Source organism: Arvicanthis niloticus, chromosome 13, assembly GCF_011762505.2.
Source record: "Arvicanthis niloticus isolate mArvNil1 chromosome 13, mArvNil1.pat.X, whole genome shotgun sequence".
Lineage (NCBI taxonomy): Eukaryota > Metazoa > Chordata > Mammalia > Rodentia > Muridae > Arvicanthis > Arvicanthis niloticus.
In genome coordinates, this window is record NC_047670.1 from 70255025 (window position 1) to 70275877 (window position 20853).

At 45.1% G+C, this 20853-nt stretch overlaps 1 protein-coding gene across 2 annotated transcripts in view; it reads left to right on the top strand.

Moving 5' to 3' along the window:
- Positions 1 to 20127, top strand: part of Ano6 (anoctamin 6) — a 175736-nt gene extending 155609 nt beyond the window's left edge. For both annotated transcript variants that reach the window (XM_034516714.2, XM_034516713.2), the window contains 5 exons: positions 2218 to 2348; positions 7827 to 8032; positions 11662 to 11864; positions 13271 to 13376; positions 17102 to 20127. In XM_034516714.2, coding sequence (XP_034372605.1) covers positions 2218 to 2348; positions 7827 to 8032; positions 11662 to 11864; positions 13271 to 13376; positions 17102 to 17308 — 853 coding nt within the window. In that variant the 3' untranslated portion in view covers positions 17309 to 20127. The remainder of the gene's footprint in view (positions 1 to 2217; positions 2349 to 7826; positions 8033 to 11661; positions 11865 to 13270; positions 13377 to 17101) is intronic.
- Positions 20128 to 20853: the final 726 nt, after the last annotated feature.

The following is a 20853-nucleotide window of genomic DNA, read 5'->3' on the forward strand; positions in this document are numbered from 1 at the left end:
ACAATTCGTTGCTGGGGTTGTTGTTGTTTCAAAAGAATCAAAGACTCAGAAGATGGATAAGTCTCTATTACAGATGAGTAATTGAACTCAAGAAAATGGAACAATAGGCTTAGAGTCTATAGTTCCTAAAGCCAGGCAGAGAGTCATCTACTGTGGCCTACAGTGTGTGGGAAGACAGCATGAGAGGAGGGAGAAGTAGCTGCTGAGTTAGGTATTTGCCAGGACAGAAGATGTATTGGGAAGCCCAGAAGAAAAATGCTTGCTTTTCCTAGGCCATAGACAGTGTTCAGAAAAGGCCGGGGAGTGGGGGATGGAGCAAACAAACCAACAGAGAGCAAGCCCTTATTTATCACGATTTGGTGTCACCTATGGTAAGAGCTCCTGGGATGACTGCAATGTTGAAGATTCTAGGGCATCCCCAGATCTTTGGGTTGACAAAGGAGGCTTTGCTGTCCACAAACAATGACATCTTTAAGCAGGAGCTGTCAGTCCACACGGCCTGTTGTCTCCAAGCCAAGATTCCAATCATAGCTCCATATTCAATGGCCTCCGCTTGTTAGCTCATATTGACGAGCAGGAGGTCCCACAAGTGTAGGGAAGCGTGGATTCTCTGTCTGGATTCCCATTAGTCCCGACATCAGCCCTGGCTAGTGGACATCCCACCGGCACATTTCAATTCCACCAGAATAGCTGGAGAGCAGGAGAGTGTGGGTTTCAGGATCTTCCAACTCTGAGTTCTTCCTCTTGCCTGGCCTCCTATGGAGGATGTGGGAAGAGATGGGGAAGCCAGGGCCATGTTCTGTGGAAGAGGGTCTGCCCTGAGTGAGGCCTCACTGGTAGTCAGGGGAGGCTGGCATGAGACCACCAGCAGGAGGAAGGCCAGCACAGTGAGTCAACTGTTGTCAGCCTCACATTTTAAACACTTGATGGGTTTGAGGAACAGGTGAGGGCCTGCACCAGTTTGTAGCATTTGTCTTTAGAGTCCCAGGATGGGTCCTCATTGTCAGAATTTCAGACCCACACAAACCTATTGTCTAAGCAACCAAATTGTAGGAGATGCTTGTGCATATACTTGAAGCCAGCTGTCACTTGAGGAGGTGGGGTTTGTCACAGATGCATGGCCAATTCTGTTACCATCTCAGATCTATTTTCAAGGCAGATTGTTAGGAAAAGGGCAAGCATTTTTCAGGGTCAGAGAAGCAGGATGTTCAGAAGGAGAGAAGGCTGGAAAGGAGCCATATGCAGTGATGCACTGGGCATGCTCTGTACCCTCATCTGGAGAATAATCATCTCTTCTGTTGTCCTCAAGTTGTTTGGTTTGAGGCAGTCTGAGACCTATTTTATCATTATTGTGCATAGTATTCTGCAGTAGCCCCTCACTTCCCTTAACTAAGAACACCCCAATCCCCCCAGTGGTCTCAGAGATTCCACAGCAGTGCACTGGCCTTGCTTTCTACTTTCTAAGATCACAAGAGCTTCTGTGTTGTACTGGCAAAGGCAGGTGTCATCCCACGTCAGGCTGTCTGTAGTCACTAGAACCAGCCTGGAAGTTCTCGCCCTGATGCTCAGCCTTCTGGTTCCTTCAGAGCCTCACATTTACTATCATAAGGTGACCATCTGTCATGGTTTGTATGTGCTTGACCCAGGGAGTGGCACTATTAGGAGGTGTGGCCTTGTTGGAGTAGGTGCGTCACTGTGGGTGTGGGCTTTAAGCTCCTCATCCTAGCTGCCTGGAAGTCAGTCTTCCACTAGCAACCTTCAGATGAAGATGTAGAACTCTCAGCTCTGCCTGCACCATGCCTGCCTGGATGCTGCCATGTTCCCACCTTGATGGACTGAACCTCTGAACCTGTAAGCCAGCCCCAAGTAAATGTTGTCCTTATAAGAGTTGCCTTGGTCATGGTGTCTGTTCACAGCAGTAAGACCCTGACTAAGACATCATCCCTGGTTCTCCCTGCACACTATTACAAACAGAACTTGTCTATACCAGCTAGGACTAGTTTGCACTGCTGTCTTCCTTCTTATTATTTCACTGAAAATTTTCATTCTGAAAAAAAAATATTTTGAAAAAAATCGGACAAACTGGAGATGTTTAACATGCAAAAGAGAAACTAATTTCTTGAGAGGATTACATTTATTTAGCTTTGAGACAGCAAGAAATACTTCATGTTGCGGGTCTGACGTGTGTTCTAATTTATAATTTGATCTTTCTGACAGATGGGTTATGAATCTAATTGGACGATATAAAAGAGTCTCGGGATCAGAAACGATCACTCCACGATGGGAACAGGATTACCATCTGCAGCCCATGGGCAAGCTGGGATTGTTCTATGAGTACCTTGAAATGAGTGAGTTTTCTGTAAAGTATGTTGGGATATGGGTTGCAGTTAAAAGCATCTGTTGTTGACCCACAGAATTATTTAGCGCGTTGATGTGAAGAGCAGTATGTTTTTCTCTACCAGGATAAAATTATATGGTAGAGAAAAAAAAAATCAAAGCTTTCAGATATGATGGCTGTGTGTGGTTTTGTTAATGTTTATGTTGTTCAAAGCTAAGGATTTATTCTCGTGCAGTGAGATGGAATTTTCTTTGACGTATGACTTTACTGTGAGTTCTCAGAGTGTTCTGGCTGTGTTGTTCTCAATGAACCCTATCACTGTCATGATCCAGTCAGCTTGGGCTCCAGTCCATGCAGACACTGTGACTGGCTGGGACAGAATAACAGAATAAGCATGTAAGAGTATGCTCTCTCATGGCAGGGATGTACCCTCTATTGCCTTTCATAACTTGCTCCTGCCCAAGATGGCCTCTTGTTTCCTCTGCACAGGGTTTGTATGTGGTGCCATGAGCAAGGAAGCAGTGTACTGGCCTGGAGTTAGGACTTGGCACAGGTCCTGCCCTGCCTTCCTGAATGTCTTGTCCATTTGTGGATTGTTTGCTTGGGCTCTTTTTCGTCATTGGTTTCGAGTGACTTTGAGCTCTGTTGCCTTCGATAGATGCAGCTCAGACAGATTTCCCCGGAAACACTAACCTTTTTTTGTGAATGGCATGCTAAATCTAAAAATGGCTAACCGTTTGCATATTCTGTATCTCTGCCCTTTCACCTATACTTTACAATGAATCATGATTTTTTTTTTTAAGGTAGTGAGAACAGAAAAACAGGCATAAAATCTGACAGGCCTTACATTTATGGATAGGAATTTGTGTCTTTTCCAGGAACAGTGTTTCCTGCAGATAGCGGGTGGGTTATTAAATCGCATTCTATGTATAAAATATCATTACAAAAATATGCATAATACAAGGGAATATCTGTTTGTCTGGGTGAGTAAACAGTCCACTTTTATGTGTCTGTTATCAGCCTGGGGTCAGATTTGGAATTCATTTTTGCTTTTTATCAAGATTGGGTTTTATTAAGGGTACAGCATCTGTGCGGAGTGAATTGTAAGACAGTCGTATGTCCTATCTCTTGCCAGGGCCGTTGTCCTGCAATAGAATGTTATCTATTTGAGCTTCTCCCCAGCAAAAAAAAAAAAGACTTGATGGGAACTTGTTTTGCCCCAATTAATTAGCTAAATGTATGACATTAAGGGAAAAGCTACATGGCCGTGCTTTGGGGAAGAAAATCAGACTTTAGAGTTTCCCAGGCCTATTAAATAGTTAATTAACTAATTAATTGGACTCATCCTACCCTACAATATACGTATGATATATTCTGTCATAACAGACTTTGAGATTTCCTACAGTGTTTTGTAGCCATCCCAACAATTCCCAGTGACTTAGAAAGCTTCCCTCCCGAGTTTCCGAGCACAGACAATGTGTTACTATGTAGTCGGTAACACTGAAATCTGTGTTGAGTGTCAAGTTGTGGAAGATACATTCTTCAGTACCCTTTGGATTCTTGTATTATTCCTCTAAAAATAAATACCATCTTTGGGTGTGGTGTCACTCCCATGTGACCGTCACCGTGTTCTTCCATGTTTGCCAGCAGCCCCAATGTGCATCTTTCTTTAGGTGCCTTCCTGTGGTGTGCCGACCCCCCTCCCAGCAGGTAGCCCTGTGTTTTCCACCAGCCACCCTCTTCACTTCTCATTCCTTCTCATTGGCTCTTGGGGAACCTCCACCGATCTACTTAGCTCTTCACTCTGCTTTGCTGCTCTTGGGGGTAGGCAGCCTTGACTCCCACAATCTTGTGCTTGCATAAATGCCTCTCCCCACTAGACTCTGCATGCTAGAGGCAACTATCAAGCCTAAGCATGAGTGTGTGGAACCTCGTACTCCCGGGTACATGCTGCCTTTGGCACAACTGCTGGTCAGTCCTACATCTGCATTGTTCCACCCATTCTCAGTGCCCCCTGAGGCTGTATGCCCTGTGATTTTTGTTCTTGTTACTGCTGCTGGTGAATTTTTTTTTTTTTTTTTTTTTTTTTTTTTTTTTTTTTTGTAACTTTCCCCCATGATTTGAGATTGAGTAATTTTGGGGTATTAGCCAAAGTTGCCTGGCAGAATCTTAGACCCTTAAAACTTAAGGAGAGGAACAGCTACTGACACTAAAGTCTGGAAGCTGAAGATACTGTTTTGTACCTTGGGTCTACTTGTTGTAGACTCAGGTCTCTTGAGAATGTGGTGATGACGTCTTCAGAGGTGGTAGGTGCCATAGCAAAGGGCACCAAAGCAACACTGTGAGCCCGCTGCATCTCTTCTGCACTGTTTCCACATTTGCCTTGTTAATTGGATCCATCTCCAAAGCTAATTTTCGAAAATCATGAGAATAATGGCTGTTTTCCTTTCTTTCCTGTTGCTGTGTTAAAATACCCTGAGAAAAGCCATTTAAGGGAGGAAGAGGTTCATTTTAGCTCACAGTTCAAGGTTCAGTCCACCACGGTGCAGAAGTCCAGGCAGCTTGGAAGCCTGAAGCAGCTGGTCGCATCACATCTACAGCAGCAGAGAAAGACGCAACTGTGTTGTTTACCTTTCTTCAACCATTGTATACAGCCCAGGGCTCCCTGCCCACAGCAGAGTCTTTCTCCATCAATAATGGAGTCAGTATACTCCCTGACAGGCATGCCCCAAGGCCCATCTCCCAGGAGATTCTAGGTGCTGTTAAGGTGATACCATCAACACTATCACAGTGACCTCCATAGATGCTACCATTGTGAATAGCTCAGCTCTTTAACATCCTGCCTCACCCCTTCTCTCCCTGTGACACACCTACCAGATGGGCTGCCCTCTCTAGAAAGGGGACCTGCCTTGTCCTTTGCCTTTCTTGTGTTTCTGTCCACCATCTGGACTGAAGTCTTCTAGTCCTTAAAGGAATGGCTTCCTAGTGTGGCATCTTTTCATTCACTGCCCAGGATTGGGTGTACCAGTGTGCCAAGCACTGTATTCTTTGCCAGAGATACCAAGCTGAGATTCAGTGTGTGCTCTTGCGGAGCACACCTTTTTTGGATGGGGTCTGTATTTGGTGGGCAGCCAATTAACTAGGTGACATCAATTGATGCTGATAAGAGAAAAATGCATATCCGAGGTCATGGGCATGGGGATAGATGTGGGGAGACAGGTTTGGTGAGCATTGGAGGGGTGACTCAGGTGGAAGATGAAGAATAGCACTTCCAAGATACCTTTCAGGAGATAGAATATGCCAAGCAGGAGGGAAGCTGGTGTGGAGATGCTCTGGTGTCTGTAGGATGGCAGTGCTACTGGGGAAAGTGGGTGCGCAGGTCAGGCACTGAGGAGCTGTAGTGAGGCCATGGAGGTGGGGTGGGCTTGCCTTGCAGGAGTTGGCAGACTGCCAGCGTGTTGATGAGCCCCAGGCAGAGGAAGGAAGCAGGTGGAAAACTCCAGCAGGGTTCTCTCTGCAGAGAAGGCTTTTGGGGGTGCCAATGTTATTCAGGGGAGATTGAAACATGGCAGACAGGTGCATAAGACAGGAGAGAAAGTTAAAGCTAAAACCCCGTAGATGCTAGAACCATAGGAAGCCGATGGAGCCCTACGGGTAAGAGTGTTTTAGAGGCTCGTCTTTAATATATAACTTGCCTTTTTGCGTTAAGTAAAAACAAATCAAAAACCATCCCGTGGAGAGGAAGATGCCTGGCCCTGTCAAAAACTATCTGTCTAAATGAGCAAGGTCAAGAGCACTCCTGGGCTTTGGCATGTGCGGCCACATTTGGGGGTGAGGATGGGGGTGGGGAGCTGCAGGAGTAATTTCCATGCAGCCGTAAGGGCTTGTGGGATGCAGAGCTCAGAGGTTTGGGGTGACTGGCAGAGAGAGCAATGGGGGATCTTCACAATGGGGGGTGTTTTCTACCTTGCTAACATCTTCACTTATTCTTCATTTCAAAGGGTGCTTAGAAAGTTCTTCTTACTATTTTTAATATTAAAAAAAAAAAATCTTAATCCTTCTGGGGTAAAAGTGATGAAGGCCCCTAGCTTTTGCAGTGATTTAGCCAACTGTATGAGAACCCTCAGGTTAGCATACAGTACGATCCCGTGAATATTTGTATTTCTTCATTAGAACCTTCTGTTTAACCAGTACCCGTGTTTGCATGTACTAGAACCCAGTGTCACAGTGACCTGGCCGTTCTCCTTTGATTCTTTATCAGAGTGACTTACATTAATTGTCAATGTTATTTTAACTGTTTGTTGATGTCTCTTGAAATTTAAGTGTCTAAAATAACCATAAGGAATTACTAGCTAGATTTGTATGTCCCCAAATTGAGTCTAGCTGACTAAGAATATACACACCCTGTCATTCATTCATTCATTCATTCATTCATTCATTTTATTTTACAATACTCATTAGTCTTAACATTAATATCCAAGGCTGGCGTGGGATATTGGTTAGAGAGACGCAGAGGCAGGCGTAGCTCGGCTGCTAACACAGCTTGGGTCCTTGCCCGTCTGACTTTCCTGATGCTGACCGTACCAGCCTTACCTCCTCGCAGTTCTGAGGTACCACTCTCATAGGCTGGTATCTCAGACCAGAAGCATGTGCACCACAGCCTTGCCCTTCTTGAGGAAAACAGAGCACAGGCCTAGAAGAGTTGTCAGGGGACATCTCCTCCAGTCTCAGGCTCACTCACACCTGTGTAGGTGTCTTCCGCGGCTCTGCTAGTAAGCTGGGAAGGAACTCAGAGAGGCTTCTTGGCTAGATCTTTGGTCTTAATCTCACTCTTCACGGTCTCCGTGGCGGAGTTTATCCTCTCTCTATTTATACCAAGGTCAGATACATTTCAGATAAAGAGAAAGGGCTGAGTTACCACTGGAATCTTGACCTTGTGACCACACAGACTGACTGCTATATGCGTACCTGTGACACGCAGGGGATGAAGTCTCTGGAGGCTTGGCTGCACCCCCTCATTTGCTTGATGCTAGCAGGCTTCCAACATCCTCTGAATGTCAGCTTCATATCCACGCATTTCTGTTTCTCTTTGCTTACTAGAGACTTCCACTTTGTTCATTTTTAATCCCAAGCCCTGGATCTGCTTCTCATATTATCTTAACAGGAAGAGTGGGCAATATGCTTAGGTTACCTCCGACGTACGACCAGCACGTAACTGTGCTTGACTTAAAGACTTTCCAATATGTCATTTCTTTTGAGTGAGTACATGTGTGGAAATAGGCTGTGTTTAGTCACCTTTCTTTAGATTTCATATTTATGTTTCGTATTCGTCCTGCCGTGAGCACTGTGTTGTGATTGGCCATGGCTCTGTCTCCTCGCTGGGGTGGGTCATCTGTTGGCCTTTTAAATTTCTTTACAAGAGTAGGGGAGATTATGTTGTCCTCCTGTCTGTCCTCTACACCGTGATATGTGTCCATTCCATTGACAGTTATTCAATTTGGGTTCGTCACCTTATTTGTGGCCTCTTTTCCACTGGCTCCCCTGCTGGCTCTGGTGAACAATATTTTGGAAATAAGAGTGGACGCATGGAAGCTCACAACTCAGTTTAGACGCATGGTGCCAGAAAAAGCCCAGGATATCGGCGCATGGCAGCCCATCATGCAAGGAATAGCCATCCTGGCCGTGGTGACCAACGTGAGTAGCCTGGGATTCACGGGTAGACCTCTCAGTATTATCTTTACAGGGGTGGGTGTGTTGCCTGCGTGTATGTGGAACACATGTGTGCTTGGTGAAGCCAGGAGATAGTAGAAGCCCTCCCACCCCCTCGGAACTGAAGAATCAGATGGTTGTGAACCGCCATGTGGGTGCTGGGAACAGAACCCGGGTCTTCTGCAAGAGCAGTGAGTGTTCTTCACCAGTGAGCTATTTCTCTACACCCAGTATGGTATTTAATAGCTATGCAACTGTCTTCTGATACATTTTAGTTACATTATTATTATTATTATTATTATTTATTATTTTTTTTTTATTATTGATTCACCGCACCAGGACAGCCTGCAGAGGGATTGCTGTTGCTCCTCTGCTGGTGTCTTTGTCTAAAGAAACATAAGAGTAATAAGGACGGGAACTTTCACTCGTCTGTGGCATTAAAAGAGTGCTTTTAAACTCGGGCAGATACAGGTTTGTTCCAAGTCACAGCATCCTAAAAGCATCTCACCATACATTCCAATGAATAGGTGCATCACATCTTAAAATATTAACTGTGATGAAGGAAAAATTGCCCATCCTAACTAGATGTTCGTTACCCTCTTGTCTCCAGGGAAACAAGCTCCTATGAGAGGCGGGGCAGGCCCAGCTAAGAGAGAAGACAAGTATAACCTGTACAGGTTGTTTGCTTTGACAGAGGCCAAGTGGCAGCTCTTAGGCAGAACAATTTAACACCAGACCTTCAGAGGATCTCTTGCCTACAAATGTCCTCAAAAACAGGGTTATTTCTGCCCTACTGATCTCGCCAGGCCCAGCTTCCCAAACAAAATGATTTTTCAATTTTAGTTTCTTAAGCCACAATTTGCTGAGTCCCCATGAGCTCCCGCAAAAGCAGAAGAGAAAGTGGCCATTGTCTGTCTCAGGCCCTGGGAGAGGGAAGTGTGCTGTGAAGTCAGGCAGATCTGAGTTCCACTTCCCGGCACCATACAGCTTGAGCTGTGTGATCTTGGCCCCGCACACTGCCGGGCCCCATTTTATATGTGTTAGATGAATGGTTCTGTACTCAGCATGGCTTGGGAAGTCGCCGAGTTGCAGCGGACACACGAAGCCAGATCCCCGTTCACATAGTTGCCTCTGTTTGACTTCATTACCTGACATCATTAACTGTGGTTCCCTGAGGACTCTGACAGGCACCTCAAAAATCAGTCACCCCATTGACTGGTTACAGTAAAACAAGTTAGCTGTCACCCCTCCCCCACCAGTTTTCTGAATTGCAGGCAACCCCTAGCTTCAAGAAACTGATAGATTAAATCAGTTCTCTCTCCCCCAAACAGCCCCTACCTTCAATGCCCACTGTGTTTGAAAATGAAGACTGATGGTAAGAGCCACGACAGCAAGGCCTTTCAAGTTCCACAGTCATGAAAGCAGGAGTCTGTCATATCCAATATGCCACAGTACATTAGGCAGGGCAGGAACATGGACCTGTGTGCTTTAGGAAGACTTTAGGCATGGAGGTTTGAGACTAAAAGCATTTTTTTTGTTTGACCTTCAGAAACAGAAAATTGATCTGCTTCAAACTCTTGACTCCTCAAGCATTTTGGAGTGATTCTGTTAGGCGCCTTCTCTCTTTACCCACGCCATGGCTGTATTCCATGAGCACAGATGGAGGATTGGCTTGGTTTCCAAAATGGTGCATGCATGTGTGTGCGTGCGTGCGTGCATGCATGCATGCATGCGTGTTCCTGCGTGTGTGTGTGTGTGTGTGTGTGTGTGTGTGCGCGCGCGCACACGCATGTGCGAGTGTGTGTGTGTACACGCGCCCCTCAGTGTGTATATTCACACAGATACACACCCACTGTCTAATTGGGGTTACTGGTTACTTTTTTATTATGTCTTCACAGAGCCCAGTCACTAGATTGTGTCATTGATTAAACTCTTGACAACCTTTCGGCCCATATTGTTAAACACGTCTGTTACCCTGCTTCTGTAATCCTCCCCCTGAAGTACTGTACATAATGCCCATAATCTAATGTGTACAAAAGGAAGAAGAGAGGCCACCCGGACAGGGGACACCAAGCAGGAGTGTGCCGTGAAGTCACTTGAGTTAAAAGCTGACAGTCCCGTAAATAAGCACAATTGACACTGTTGTGCCATGCCAGAACATCTGCTATTGAAGGGCAATTTTAATTTATTTTGATATAAATAGAACTTGTGTGCAGAACAGCATGGGAGATGAGGCAAGCTACGTTCTGTGTATTCTTGTGGCATACCTCAGAGCAGCTCAATTCAGGGAGAAAGTTACCTTGTCACAACAACAAAGATTTTTCCTCATTGTTAAGTTTTTTTGTTTCTCCCTGGAGTGTATCTCAGGTGACTCTGTTAAAAGATAGCATTGAGCTAAGTGATACCAGGAAAACTTCACCTATTGAAATCTGTCACGAGACCAAATCTTTCCATCTTACCTCACTGCTGACAGGCAGACGCGTGTGCACGTACACGTACACACACAAACACACACAGATTCTTCACATCGCAGAAAGTGAGAGGGGGAACTGGCTCGAGTAGGGGGAAAGCCTCTTAACTGTTTCCTTGCTTTGCCCAAATCTCATTTGTTAGTTTGTAGTCTCACTGCAACTAAACGGTATGTCCAGATAAATACTATTAAAAATCACTTTGAGCCAAAAAAAAACCTCTGTGTTTGTACTTCAGTTGATGATTGGCCTTCCATGGATACAATTTCCCCTTTGTCCTTCCTGCAAGCTGTTTCATATACCAGAGTTTAAGCCTGAAGGGAAAGCTCTTTGGGGAAGGTGCATGTAGTTCTAAATAGGCTTTTGTCCCAGTGCGCTTCGCCCGGCATAGGCACAGGCTCATAACTATTCCTTCTATACAGGAACATACTAAGCCGTGTTAAATGATAATTTATGGTTTCAGAACTTGATCCAGTTAATCTTCTGGAAGTTTGGATGCTCAGATACTAGGTGTTATAAAGTTAGCATTGTTTCCTGACTGAGTGAATGGAACAAACCCAAGGTAGTTTATCAGGCCATGGACTGTCTCAGTAAGTCTCAATGTGAGTTTAGTGGCTGTTGTATAACCATGGATCAGGAGACGTGTGTTTTAGTCAGTTTTCAATCTTCTTTGTGAGAAACAAGTGATTTTTTTTTTTTAAAAATCAGTTTTGTATAAATTCTTTATTCCACAAATGAGTTCTCTGGAGCAAGATTATCTTCATAATATTGATCCTGGTGTTATATTACAAAGTGTTCTAACTCTAAACCATGACAGACTCCTGGTTCTATGATGAAGTTCTCTGAGGCTAAGGGGATGCTGTAACTTTGATTGGTGCTGATGCACACATAGGATACACAAGCCGGTCCCGCTCTTGATGGTGTCCCGATAGTCATTCTCCACAAATCGTTTGTACTTCAGAAGCTCAGCAAGCAGCCGTTGGTCCTTTCAATCTTCCCTTAGAATGGAAGACCTCCCAACGTGTCTTCTACTTGAATTATGTATGACTCACACTGAGAGATACAACTTGGTGGAAACCGCCATTCTGTCATCCACTGAACCATAGCTGCCACCCTAACATTCCTTTCTCGTTTCCCCCAACGCAGGCCATGATCATTGCCTTCACATCAGACATGATCCCCCGCCTGGTGTATTATTGGTCCTTCTCCATCCCTCCCTATGGGGACCACACTTACTACACCATGGATGGCTACATCAACAACACTCTCTCCGTCTTCAACATCACTGACTTCAAGAATACAGACAAAGAAAACCCATACATTGGGCTTGGTAACTATACCTTGTGCAGGCAAGTTTTGATTCACCTATTTTAAAAATATACTTTATCTTATAAAAAAACAAAAACAAAACACTTTTGGTATGTGTGATAAGAATCCAACTGGTATCGGTTAAGTCTTGTGTTAAAGAGACTGTTTTCACGATGCTTGCTTTTTTTAGTAATACTCAAATGATTAAAGCTAACAAAGAGCAATGGTAGAATCTGTAAACCAGATTTGAAAGGTGTTCAAGTGGGCACGTCATAGTGATGGAGGAGAAAAGCCTAGTGAGCCTCAGAAATGGAGATAGCTAGCTGAGAGGTTACACATTCCGATCATTGGTTCTAAGACTGTCTTGTGAAGCCAGAGAATGTAGCTGAGTTGCTAGTTCTTACCAAGCACGTACAAAACATAAACCAGAAGTGGTGGTGTATGCCCATAACCCCGCACTAAGGGGGTAAATTGCTACAGGTAAATTGTTTCCAGTGAAGACTAACCTGATACATAGTAAGTTCAAGGCCAGCCTGGATACATAGCAAAACTCTGTTTCAGTAAAATAAAAATAGAAGAAGAAAGAAAGAGCCACGCAGGCTGTAGCCCAGCAGGAGAGAACACGACCCTGGGTTTCATCCCCAACAGTGCAATGAAAGAGAAATAAGACAACTTTGTTGTTCAAGGGCCACCTAAAGCTAATAGTGACACACTGGTGCCTCAGTCAGCAAAGGCACAAAGGTGGCTGCGGTGAGAGCTGTCAAGTGGCTGGGAAGGTCAGGAAGGTCAACAATGCAGAGAGCCCAGCAGCTCACTTACCAGTTGGTAGTTTGTTGACCACGTAGGTCATGCAAGTTTAGTTTCTCTATTACAGTTTCTTAAACCCAAAATTCACTTAATCCAACTGCTCAGAGCTATTCTGATTCAGATCTCCAGTATCACAACCAAGAAGTCAGACAAGGCCAAGACAACTGTTCCAAGTAGTCAGCGTGTTCTGACCATGCAGAATGCTGATCTCAGCAATTACAATCTTGTACTTTTAATACTTTAAGGAAGTAGAAGCAAGCTGGGTAAAAACCCTAAGTTTAACAGTAGGCAGTACTGGGTGGTATGGCCCAGTCAGCTCCCCAAGCTAGCCAAATTGTTTTGCGTCTTCTCAAAAAGAAGGGATGAAGCCTTGGGGAAAATATAAAAACTTTGTTATTTTGTAAAGAAGTGTCCTGTTTTACACAGCTGGAATCCATCATTTTCCGGTTCCATGCTCAATAAGATACTTCTGGATAATTTTCTTCCAGTATTTGATACCAAACTGAATGTAAGGTGAAATGGATGTGATGTCCACTTGAAAAATTATTGAGTAGAAGATGACTTTGGTTTTAAGTCTGTTCCTTGTTTACAATATTAACCAAAAAGATTTGTCTCCTAATGTGCCTGGTTGTGTTTCCAGGTACCGTGACTTCCGAAACCCACCCGGACACCCACAAGAGTATAAACACAACATCTACTATTGGCACGTGATTGCCGCCAAGCTGGCCTTTATTATTGTCATGGAGGTAAGAGAAGTGGTCTCTGAGAGAGCCTCTGGTCATGCATATTTGTAGGCCATCTTTTTCTCTTTAAGTATTGCCAACTTTATTCAATGTACGTGAACTAATCAGGTTTGGCCTGAGAATAGATAGTTCATAACACTGAATGAAATAGCTGTCTGCTTTAAATGTTGAAAAGCATGCCCACGTCAAGGGAGATTGAGTCCCACTTAATACAGAATTTACTGGGTGCCTTTTGTACTTTGGGGTACACTGGCATGTTGGATTGTGAGAGGCCTCTGCCATGGGGTTGTTGTGTTGCATCTGTGCTTCATGCAGCTGCTGCATGGAGCACACCAACTGCCTACAGTGCTTCTCTCGCTAAAGTTAGCGCTGAGAACATGACGCGGCTGTAGATGGCCAGTTGAACTAGCCAGTGTCTTAGTAACAAACTAGGGAGCCTATTTGTTGTGCAAAGACAGACATCAACCCTCACTTGTTTAAGCCACTCTAGGTATGTCTTCTGTTGTGTGTAAACACCAGTTGAGCAAAATTCTGAGGCTTTGCAATCTGACTTAATAAAAAATAGAAAAGGGGGGGGGGGACACTTCCCATAATAGACAAGAAGCGTTGGCCATGGAACAGGACGTTCAGCACACATCATAAAGGAAGATGCAGCTCACCAAAGACAGGAGCCAGAGGACAGAGGCAAATAAAGAAAACCAGGATTAGAATGAGGGATGGTTCTCCACAGCACCAGTGGGAGCCAGAAAACGACACTTCTAGAACGTCAGCCTGCTAACCTAGAGAGGCAGCAAAAGGGAAGAACTGAGGATGTTTTTCCCCCACAATAAAACACTGGTGAGCCACAGGCCCTTACAGAGATAACAAACTGAGAGAACACAGAGGAGAAGCCCTTCCTGAAGTCCTGTGAGGCTGGAATAGCCTATATCAGTGGTCCTCAACCTGAGAACTAAGTACCAGTCAGTAGTAAAATGACACTTAGAAGGTAGCGGCAAAATTTGTGGTTGCGGGGGTGGGAGGGTGTCCTAAGACCATGGGAAATAATGTGTTTCCAATGGCCATGACCCACTGGCCTAGATCCTAAACTCATAAACAATCATAGGCACAGAGAAGAAAGCTGTCTGACACAGGGGCGTGTCTTTATCCCAGCACTGAGCTGTCTGACACAGGGGCGTGTCTTTAACCCAGCAATGAGGAGGCAGACGTGCTTGGCCCCTGTGAGTTTCAGGCCAACCAGAACTACATTGTAAGACCTTATCTCAAAAACCAAAACAAGAAAATCCAAAACTCTAAAAAGGAGGGAAAACTAAGGTCATTCTTACTGGCTCACAGAGGTCCTCGCAGAAACATGAAACAAAGCAGCACCCTGCCGGGCCCATCACATGGGGAGCTGCAAAACAAGTCTCAGCACCTGCTTAAAAATTAAACTCCTATCAAGTGGCTTTTCTGTGTACAGTGCAATTAAATGAGAAATTAATCGGAGAAATTCTGGGAAGCACACATGTGCACAGAAATTAAAGGACATCTTCTGAAGCAACCGGCAAATCGATAGAGATAGCAAGAGAGGATTTTTTTTAACTTGTAAACAAATGATAGTGGAGATAAACGTGCCAAAACATTTGGAATACAATGAAGGCAGTATTGAAGCATTTTTTTTTATCTGCAGTCATATCGATTTAGCGGGGGGGGGGGGGGGGGCGGGGGAGCCCAAATAGCCCCAAGGATGAGAAAAATGAGTGTCTTTTCTCAGCCCCAGCCCAGTGCCATCAAAGCGTTCTGCTTGTTGGCTCCTTTACTGCTGTGTGTGTTCCTCTACCCATTCTAGGCTGCCCCGCCTCTCTCTCTCTGATCTATAGTCTCCTCTTCTGTGCTATGACATCTTCGTCAAGCCAGTCTCACAGGACAGTGTTCTGGGAGCCCTTCCCACCCCTCTTCCTTTTCTCTCACCTCCACATTCAAGCCTGTTGGCTTTTCCCTCAACAGTAGACCACTGACTCCTTCTTACAGTCTTGCCTGCTTCCACCATGTGTTGGCTACTTTGGATTGCAGTGCTGGCAGGTTTACGCTGGCTGATAGCCTCCATCCATGGTCCCCTCTTGCTTTGAGCCTATACTCGGGTAGCGTCCCGAGCCAGGAGAATGCTATAGAGAGAAGAAGTTTCTCCCTCCATGGCAGCCAGTAAGTGAGGGATAGAGTCCGAGCATGTTCTGGAAGCTTCCCCTGCCCCCACTCTGCCCTCCTGGTACCTCCATGGCTCATTCCCTCACTCCTTAAACCCTTGGCTGGTTTATGTGTGTGCAGACTACTCTGCATAAAGTGTCTGTGCTGCATCCTGTTGCATTCCACAGGGGGTTGCACCGTTCTAGGTTCTCCCAAAGCTCTAAGCAGTGCTTGGCACTAGGTATAATCCATTATATCTCTTATATGCATGAAACATAGCTAGCCAAAGGGACTTTGGACTTGGATAGTGACTAACAAATGAAATGCTTAAACGTGAGACCAAAGTCAGGGACCATTTGAAAATCAGAAAACTGGTAAAAGAAGAACAGTGGGATCTCACCAAGCGCTGAGAAGGCAGAGCACAGCTGAAACTGTCCCGCTGCTGGAGTGAGCTAAGCGGATGCCACCACTCCAAAAAGGACTTGGTCATCCTGTAAAACTGGACATTCAATTGGCCAGGTGTCTCAGCAGCGCCCCCTATAGGTTCCTGCTCTTTAGAAACCTACAGAGAATGTATTCATATTCACAACAGCACTGCTAATAGGAAAACTGAAAACCACCCCAATGCCTAACAGTAGGGGAACATGTGTGTTACAGCACACTCACTGGGAGCATTATACAACAGTGAAAGAAAGCACAGTGAACCAGAACACTAGGGAACACACGTGTTACAGTACACTCACTGGAGGCGTTATACGACAGTGAAAGTAACCATAGTGAACCAGCTACGGAAATGGCATTAAGAATTTTAGAAACTGTATTTGAATTTTAAAAAGATATTTTCCCAAAGGCTTTCCAGAGGGGTGGGAGAGATGGCCCAGCAATCGAAAGTACTTGCTCTTCTTGCAGAAGACCTGGAAAAATTCCCAGCACCCACATGGCAGCTCACAGCCATCTGTAGCTCCAGCTCCAAAGGCTCTGACACCCCTTGCTAGCCTCCATGGGTGGTGTGTACACATGGTGCACACGGTACCCACACACATACAGGGAAAACACATAGAAAGTAAGTCTGTTTGGGAAGACTATTGAGTACTATTTTTATAAAGCTCAAATCAAGTAAGATTAAATACGTTATTGGTGAATACATACATATTTTGAGGTTTTTTTTTTTTTCTCCTTTATAGTAACATCACATATAGGATAGTATTTACCTTTGAGAAAGGAACAGAGAATTAGGAAATATAGTAGCACTGTCAGTGGTCTGGGTTTTTAACTTAATAAAATGAACGCCCTAAATCCTCCATTATTTTTTGTCTTACTGTATCTCCTAGACTGACATCAGGCTTGGTCTCCCATGTGCTGGAGTGGTAGCATGTATGTGGATGAGAGTACACACAGTTGGGTGGACTCTTCACTCGTGCTAAAGTAACACGGTACCACTGAACACTGACAGGTCACTCCTTAGTATCCCGTTGCTTTGAGACTGAATGGCCTCACCGTAATGACGAGCAAGAATAAACCTCGGGGGCTCCGTGCCCGTCTGACAGTGTCTCCTCTCCTTCCCACAGCATGTCATCTACTCTGTGAAGTTCTTCATTTCCTATGCAATTCCGGATGTGTCGAAAACCACGAAAAGCAAGATCAAGAGGGAGAAGTACCTCACGCAGAAGCTGCTTCATGAGAGTCACCTCAAAGACCTGACCAGAAACATGGGGCTCATAGCCGAGAGGATAGGAGGGGTAGCTGACAACAGTGTGCGGCCAAAACTCGAGTGAGCGAGAGCTGTGTGTCCTGAGAAGCACTTTAAAAGTCATTAGCTGCCAGACGTATTGTGAATCACTAGAGAGGATGGCATTCAACTTCCTAGGCAGACAGAGTCTTCACCGTGCCCATGTCTGCCTGTACCGTTTTTCCAGTTTCAGCTAGCAGTGCGGGAACTGGAGAGTGGAAAACTTTGATCAGGAAGGGCATAAAACCACCTACCTGGAGGACCTGAATATGTTCCCTCTTTTGATAAATTGGAATTTTAGTAACAGAAAAAAAAAAAGCCTCGAGGTGTGCCCAAGTCCTCCCCGGGGCTCTGCTTTTCTGACCTCAAGTGCATTGCTCCTTTTCTGTGCTTAATTTTACATTTTGCCAAATCTATCCCAGACCTATTTCGTCCAGACAGCACCATCACCAAAGACCAGGCAGACCTCAGCCTTACTCACATTTGTGTTATCAACAATAGCCAGCTCAGGATTGAGTCTGGATGCTGTGCTAGGTGCCAGGTAGACTCAAGACTTCACAGTATTTCAGTGTCTTACTATACCCCATGGAAGGAGACTCCGCTGCGTATGAAACAGCTTCTGTATCATTTCAGCCTATATTTCCACCTCCAAGAAATATGTGTCTTAGATTGGCTTGAAGATGGAGGTTATCAAGTGAAGGCCGTCCCTGTTACTCCACGGTGACACCTGCTTTCTAGCAGTACTCCCAGCATGCTCTGGGCCTGACCAGTGTTGGCTGACTTTCAGATCTTCAGGGAGTAAGATGAAAAGGTAGTAGCTCTTATTGATCTGAACGGTTAATTTACCTCTTCTTGATATGTAAGTTTTTTGGTTAGATGATAATCAAATGCTTATAATTGTATCGTCATCAACAGAGTGGGCTAGGCAGCCCCTCAACTTCATGCAAACTGACTTAGCAGATGCAGAAACAAGGCACCACCAATCACCAAGCGCCTTCTGCCTGCCTCACTGAGAAGGCTGGTGGCCTGACGACACTGGGCATAGTCAGAGCAACAGCCAGCAACCCAATCACTAGCCATATCCTGTGATCCTTCTGTGGCCCATGTCACTCACTGGGAATGCTACTGACTTCTCTGCTTACCACAGTGACCAGCTTCCTTGCCGGCTCCATCCATTTCCCAGACCTGCTAACTCCTTTGTAATCACAGCTGTGCTGGACACACGTCTATCCGGATTGTTCCCTTTGAGGAAGGAAACCCAGGATTTAATTTGAGCCCCCAAGCCTCCTCTCAGGCCATGAGGGAGTTACGGGAAAGGCTGGTCTATCTGCCGGTGGCTTGCTGCTAAGCCTCAGCTTCCTAGTGCCTTGCCCTCCCTGTTGCTTGGCTGAGCGGTTTCTCTGCAGCCTATACATGCTCAGCTTTTCCTCCTCCTGGAGGAGACATGGCTATACCTCGCACCTTTGACTGGTAACGGAGCACCCTTGTCAGTGCTGGGTGAAGAAGGGAAGACCTGCCTCACACTTTGGGATCAGGCCTCTGCTGACTGGATCAGTGTGAAATGCCTGGGTGCCTGGGAGCCAAGCCAAGGAAAGCAAACGGTTTTAAGAGCCTGCCTTCTCAACGCTGAGCTGAAGCAGCTTTCACTCCAGGCTGTGGTTTAAATGCCCACCGGGAATGATTTACTAGAGAATCAACATGATTAATCAGAGCAGTGTTCTGGGCTTTTGAGTAGCCCAGTGGGTCAGTGGGAACATTTCCTCTCCCTTGTACTGGGAGTCCAGGGCCTGCCACACAGTGACTACCTGTCCTGAGATAGAAATGACTGCCTTTCCCCCTGACGGATATTCTCACTCCACAACTAAAACCAGGTGCCACTCCCTGTCCCCACCCGGACTGCCCTGGAGGTCCTCACTTCCTCTGTTACCTCTTCTCCAGAACCTGTGCTCATTTCTTAAGGACAAGAAAGTACTCACACTTCACATCATAGGAAAGGAAATCTTTCCTCGCATAACTCTCCCCTTCCTTTCTTTGTATACACAAAGAAAACGTCAAATAAAAAGTGCATTTATTCATCTATATCCCTCAGCCAAGAACTCCCTTCACCATGTAGAAAGTACCACTGTGGACAGAAGAAGAAGAAAAAAACACCTGCTTTCCTGAAAGGAGCACTCATGGCATCTGATGCTACCAGAAAGCTGAATGACAAAGTTGCTGTGAGCTGTAGGGTCCCAATGGCATCAGTATCATTCCTACGAAGCCTGTGCCAAGTTGATGATGGAAAGAAACAGGGGACACCTGCAGTAGCAGTGAGGTAGCCCCCCAGCCCTAGGAAAACCAAGGGCATGGCTGTGGCCAGTGAGGGAAGGCTATCCACCTGTCTGGCATGAACCACTAGAGAAATTCTCTCCTTTTGTAATGCCTTTGCATTTGAATGGATTAAAGCGATAGACTCAATACTCAGGGGATTTTTCTTTAAATGTTCCTCGGATGTTTTAGGTATTCCATTAGAAGTAGAAGGCCACACTTTGTCTTGAAATTAAACGAGGCCATCTGGTAATGAGTCTGTCAAGGTTTCCCCTTTGCAGGGCACATGGGTCTTGAGTTGCATAGGACATTCATTTGGGATGGGGGAAGAACGGGGTGTGTTGGTTTCACGGTTCTGTGTGCTCCTTGTGTTCATTCCTATTATGTTTGAAAAGTGGAGACAGTGCCCAGATCAGCTAAAAAGGGACTGAGATTCATGATGCTTTCCGTATAGTGTATCCCCAGTGTAATGTTTGTAACTGATGTTTGTTAATTTCTATGCATTTTAATATTTTTTAATTAATGAGCATTTTAATAAATTCAGTTTTACAAACAATACTGTGGCCTAACTAGGTTTAATAATTGTCTTAGTAATGTTTTTTAAAGAAACAGGTTTCTGAGATTTGCCACTAACTGGTTAAGTTTCACTTAGATGATGAATGACCACTTCTGTATAAAGTAATCTAAAATGACTTTTTCATAGCCTGTGGTTACATGAACTTTCAGCCAGGGTAGATGCTGTAAATTAACTGAGCCTATAAATCCAGGTGAGCTGAAGATTCTTCTCACCTGCTCGTCAGTCCAGGTACCCTAGTCACCTGTGAGATGACACCCCTTTATCACTAACCCTCTTTGGGTTGTTTTGTTTGGAGATAGGTCTCATTGTGTAGCTCAGGCTAGCCCCCTCTTGAGCTCTGATACTACAAGTGAGCCACACACGTGGCTCTTGAATGCATTTTAAAACAGTACTAATAAAGAACTTTCTCTGCTAAGCACGGTAGGTGCAGCAAAGGGTTAGCTCCAAGTCTGCTTCCAACACAAAGCACCGCCTCTCAGTGGGAGCTTCTCAGTACTGACCGTAGGAGGCAAATTCTCCAACATGATTTAAGAGGCTTCTGCATGTGAAGATGTAAATGTTTTTAAAATGATCTTCAGAAGACAAGGTGGCCAAATAGATGTACCCGGCACTCATTTTTTTTTTTTTTTCTTCACAGAAGAGCCAAAGAGACAGGTGTTTAGAGGCACAAGAGGTATCAGGACACTGGGAATGAGCAGGAGACTGGA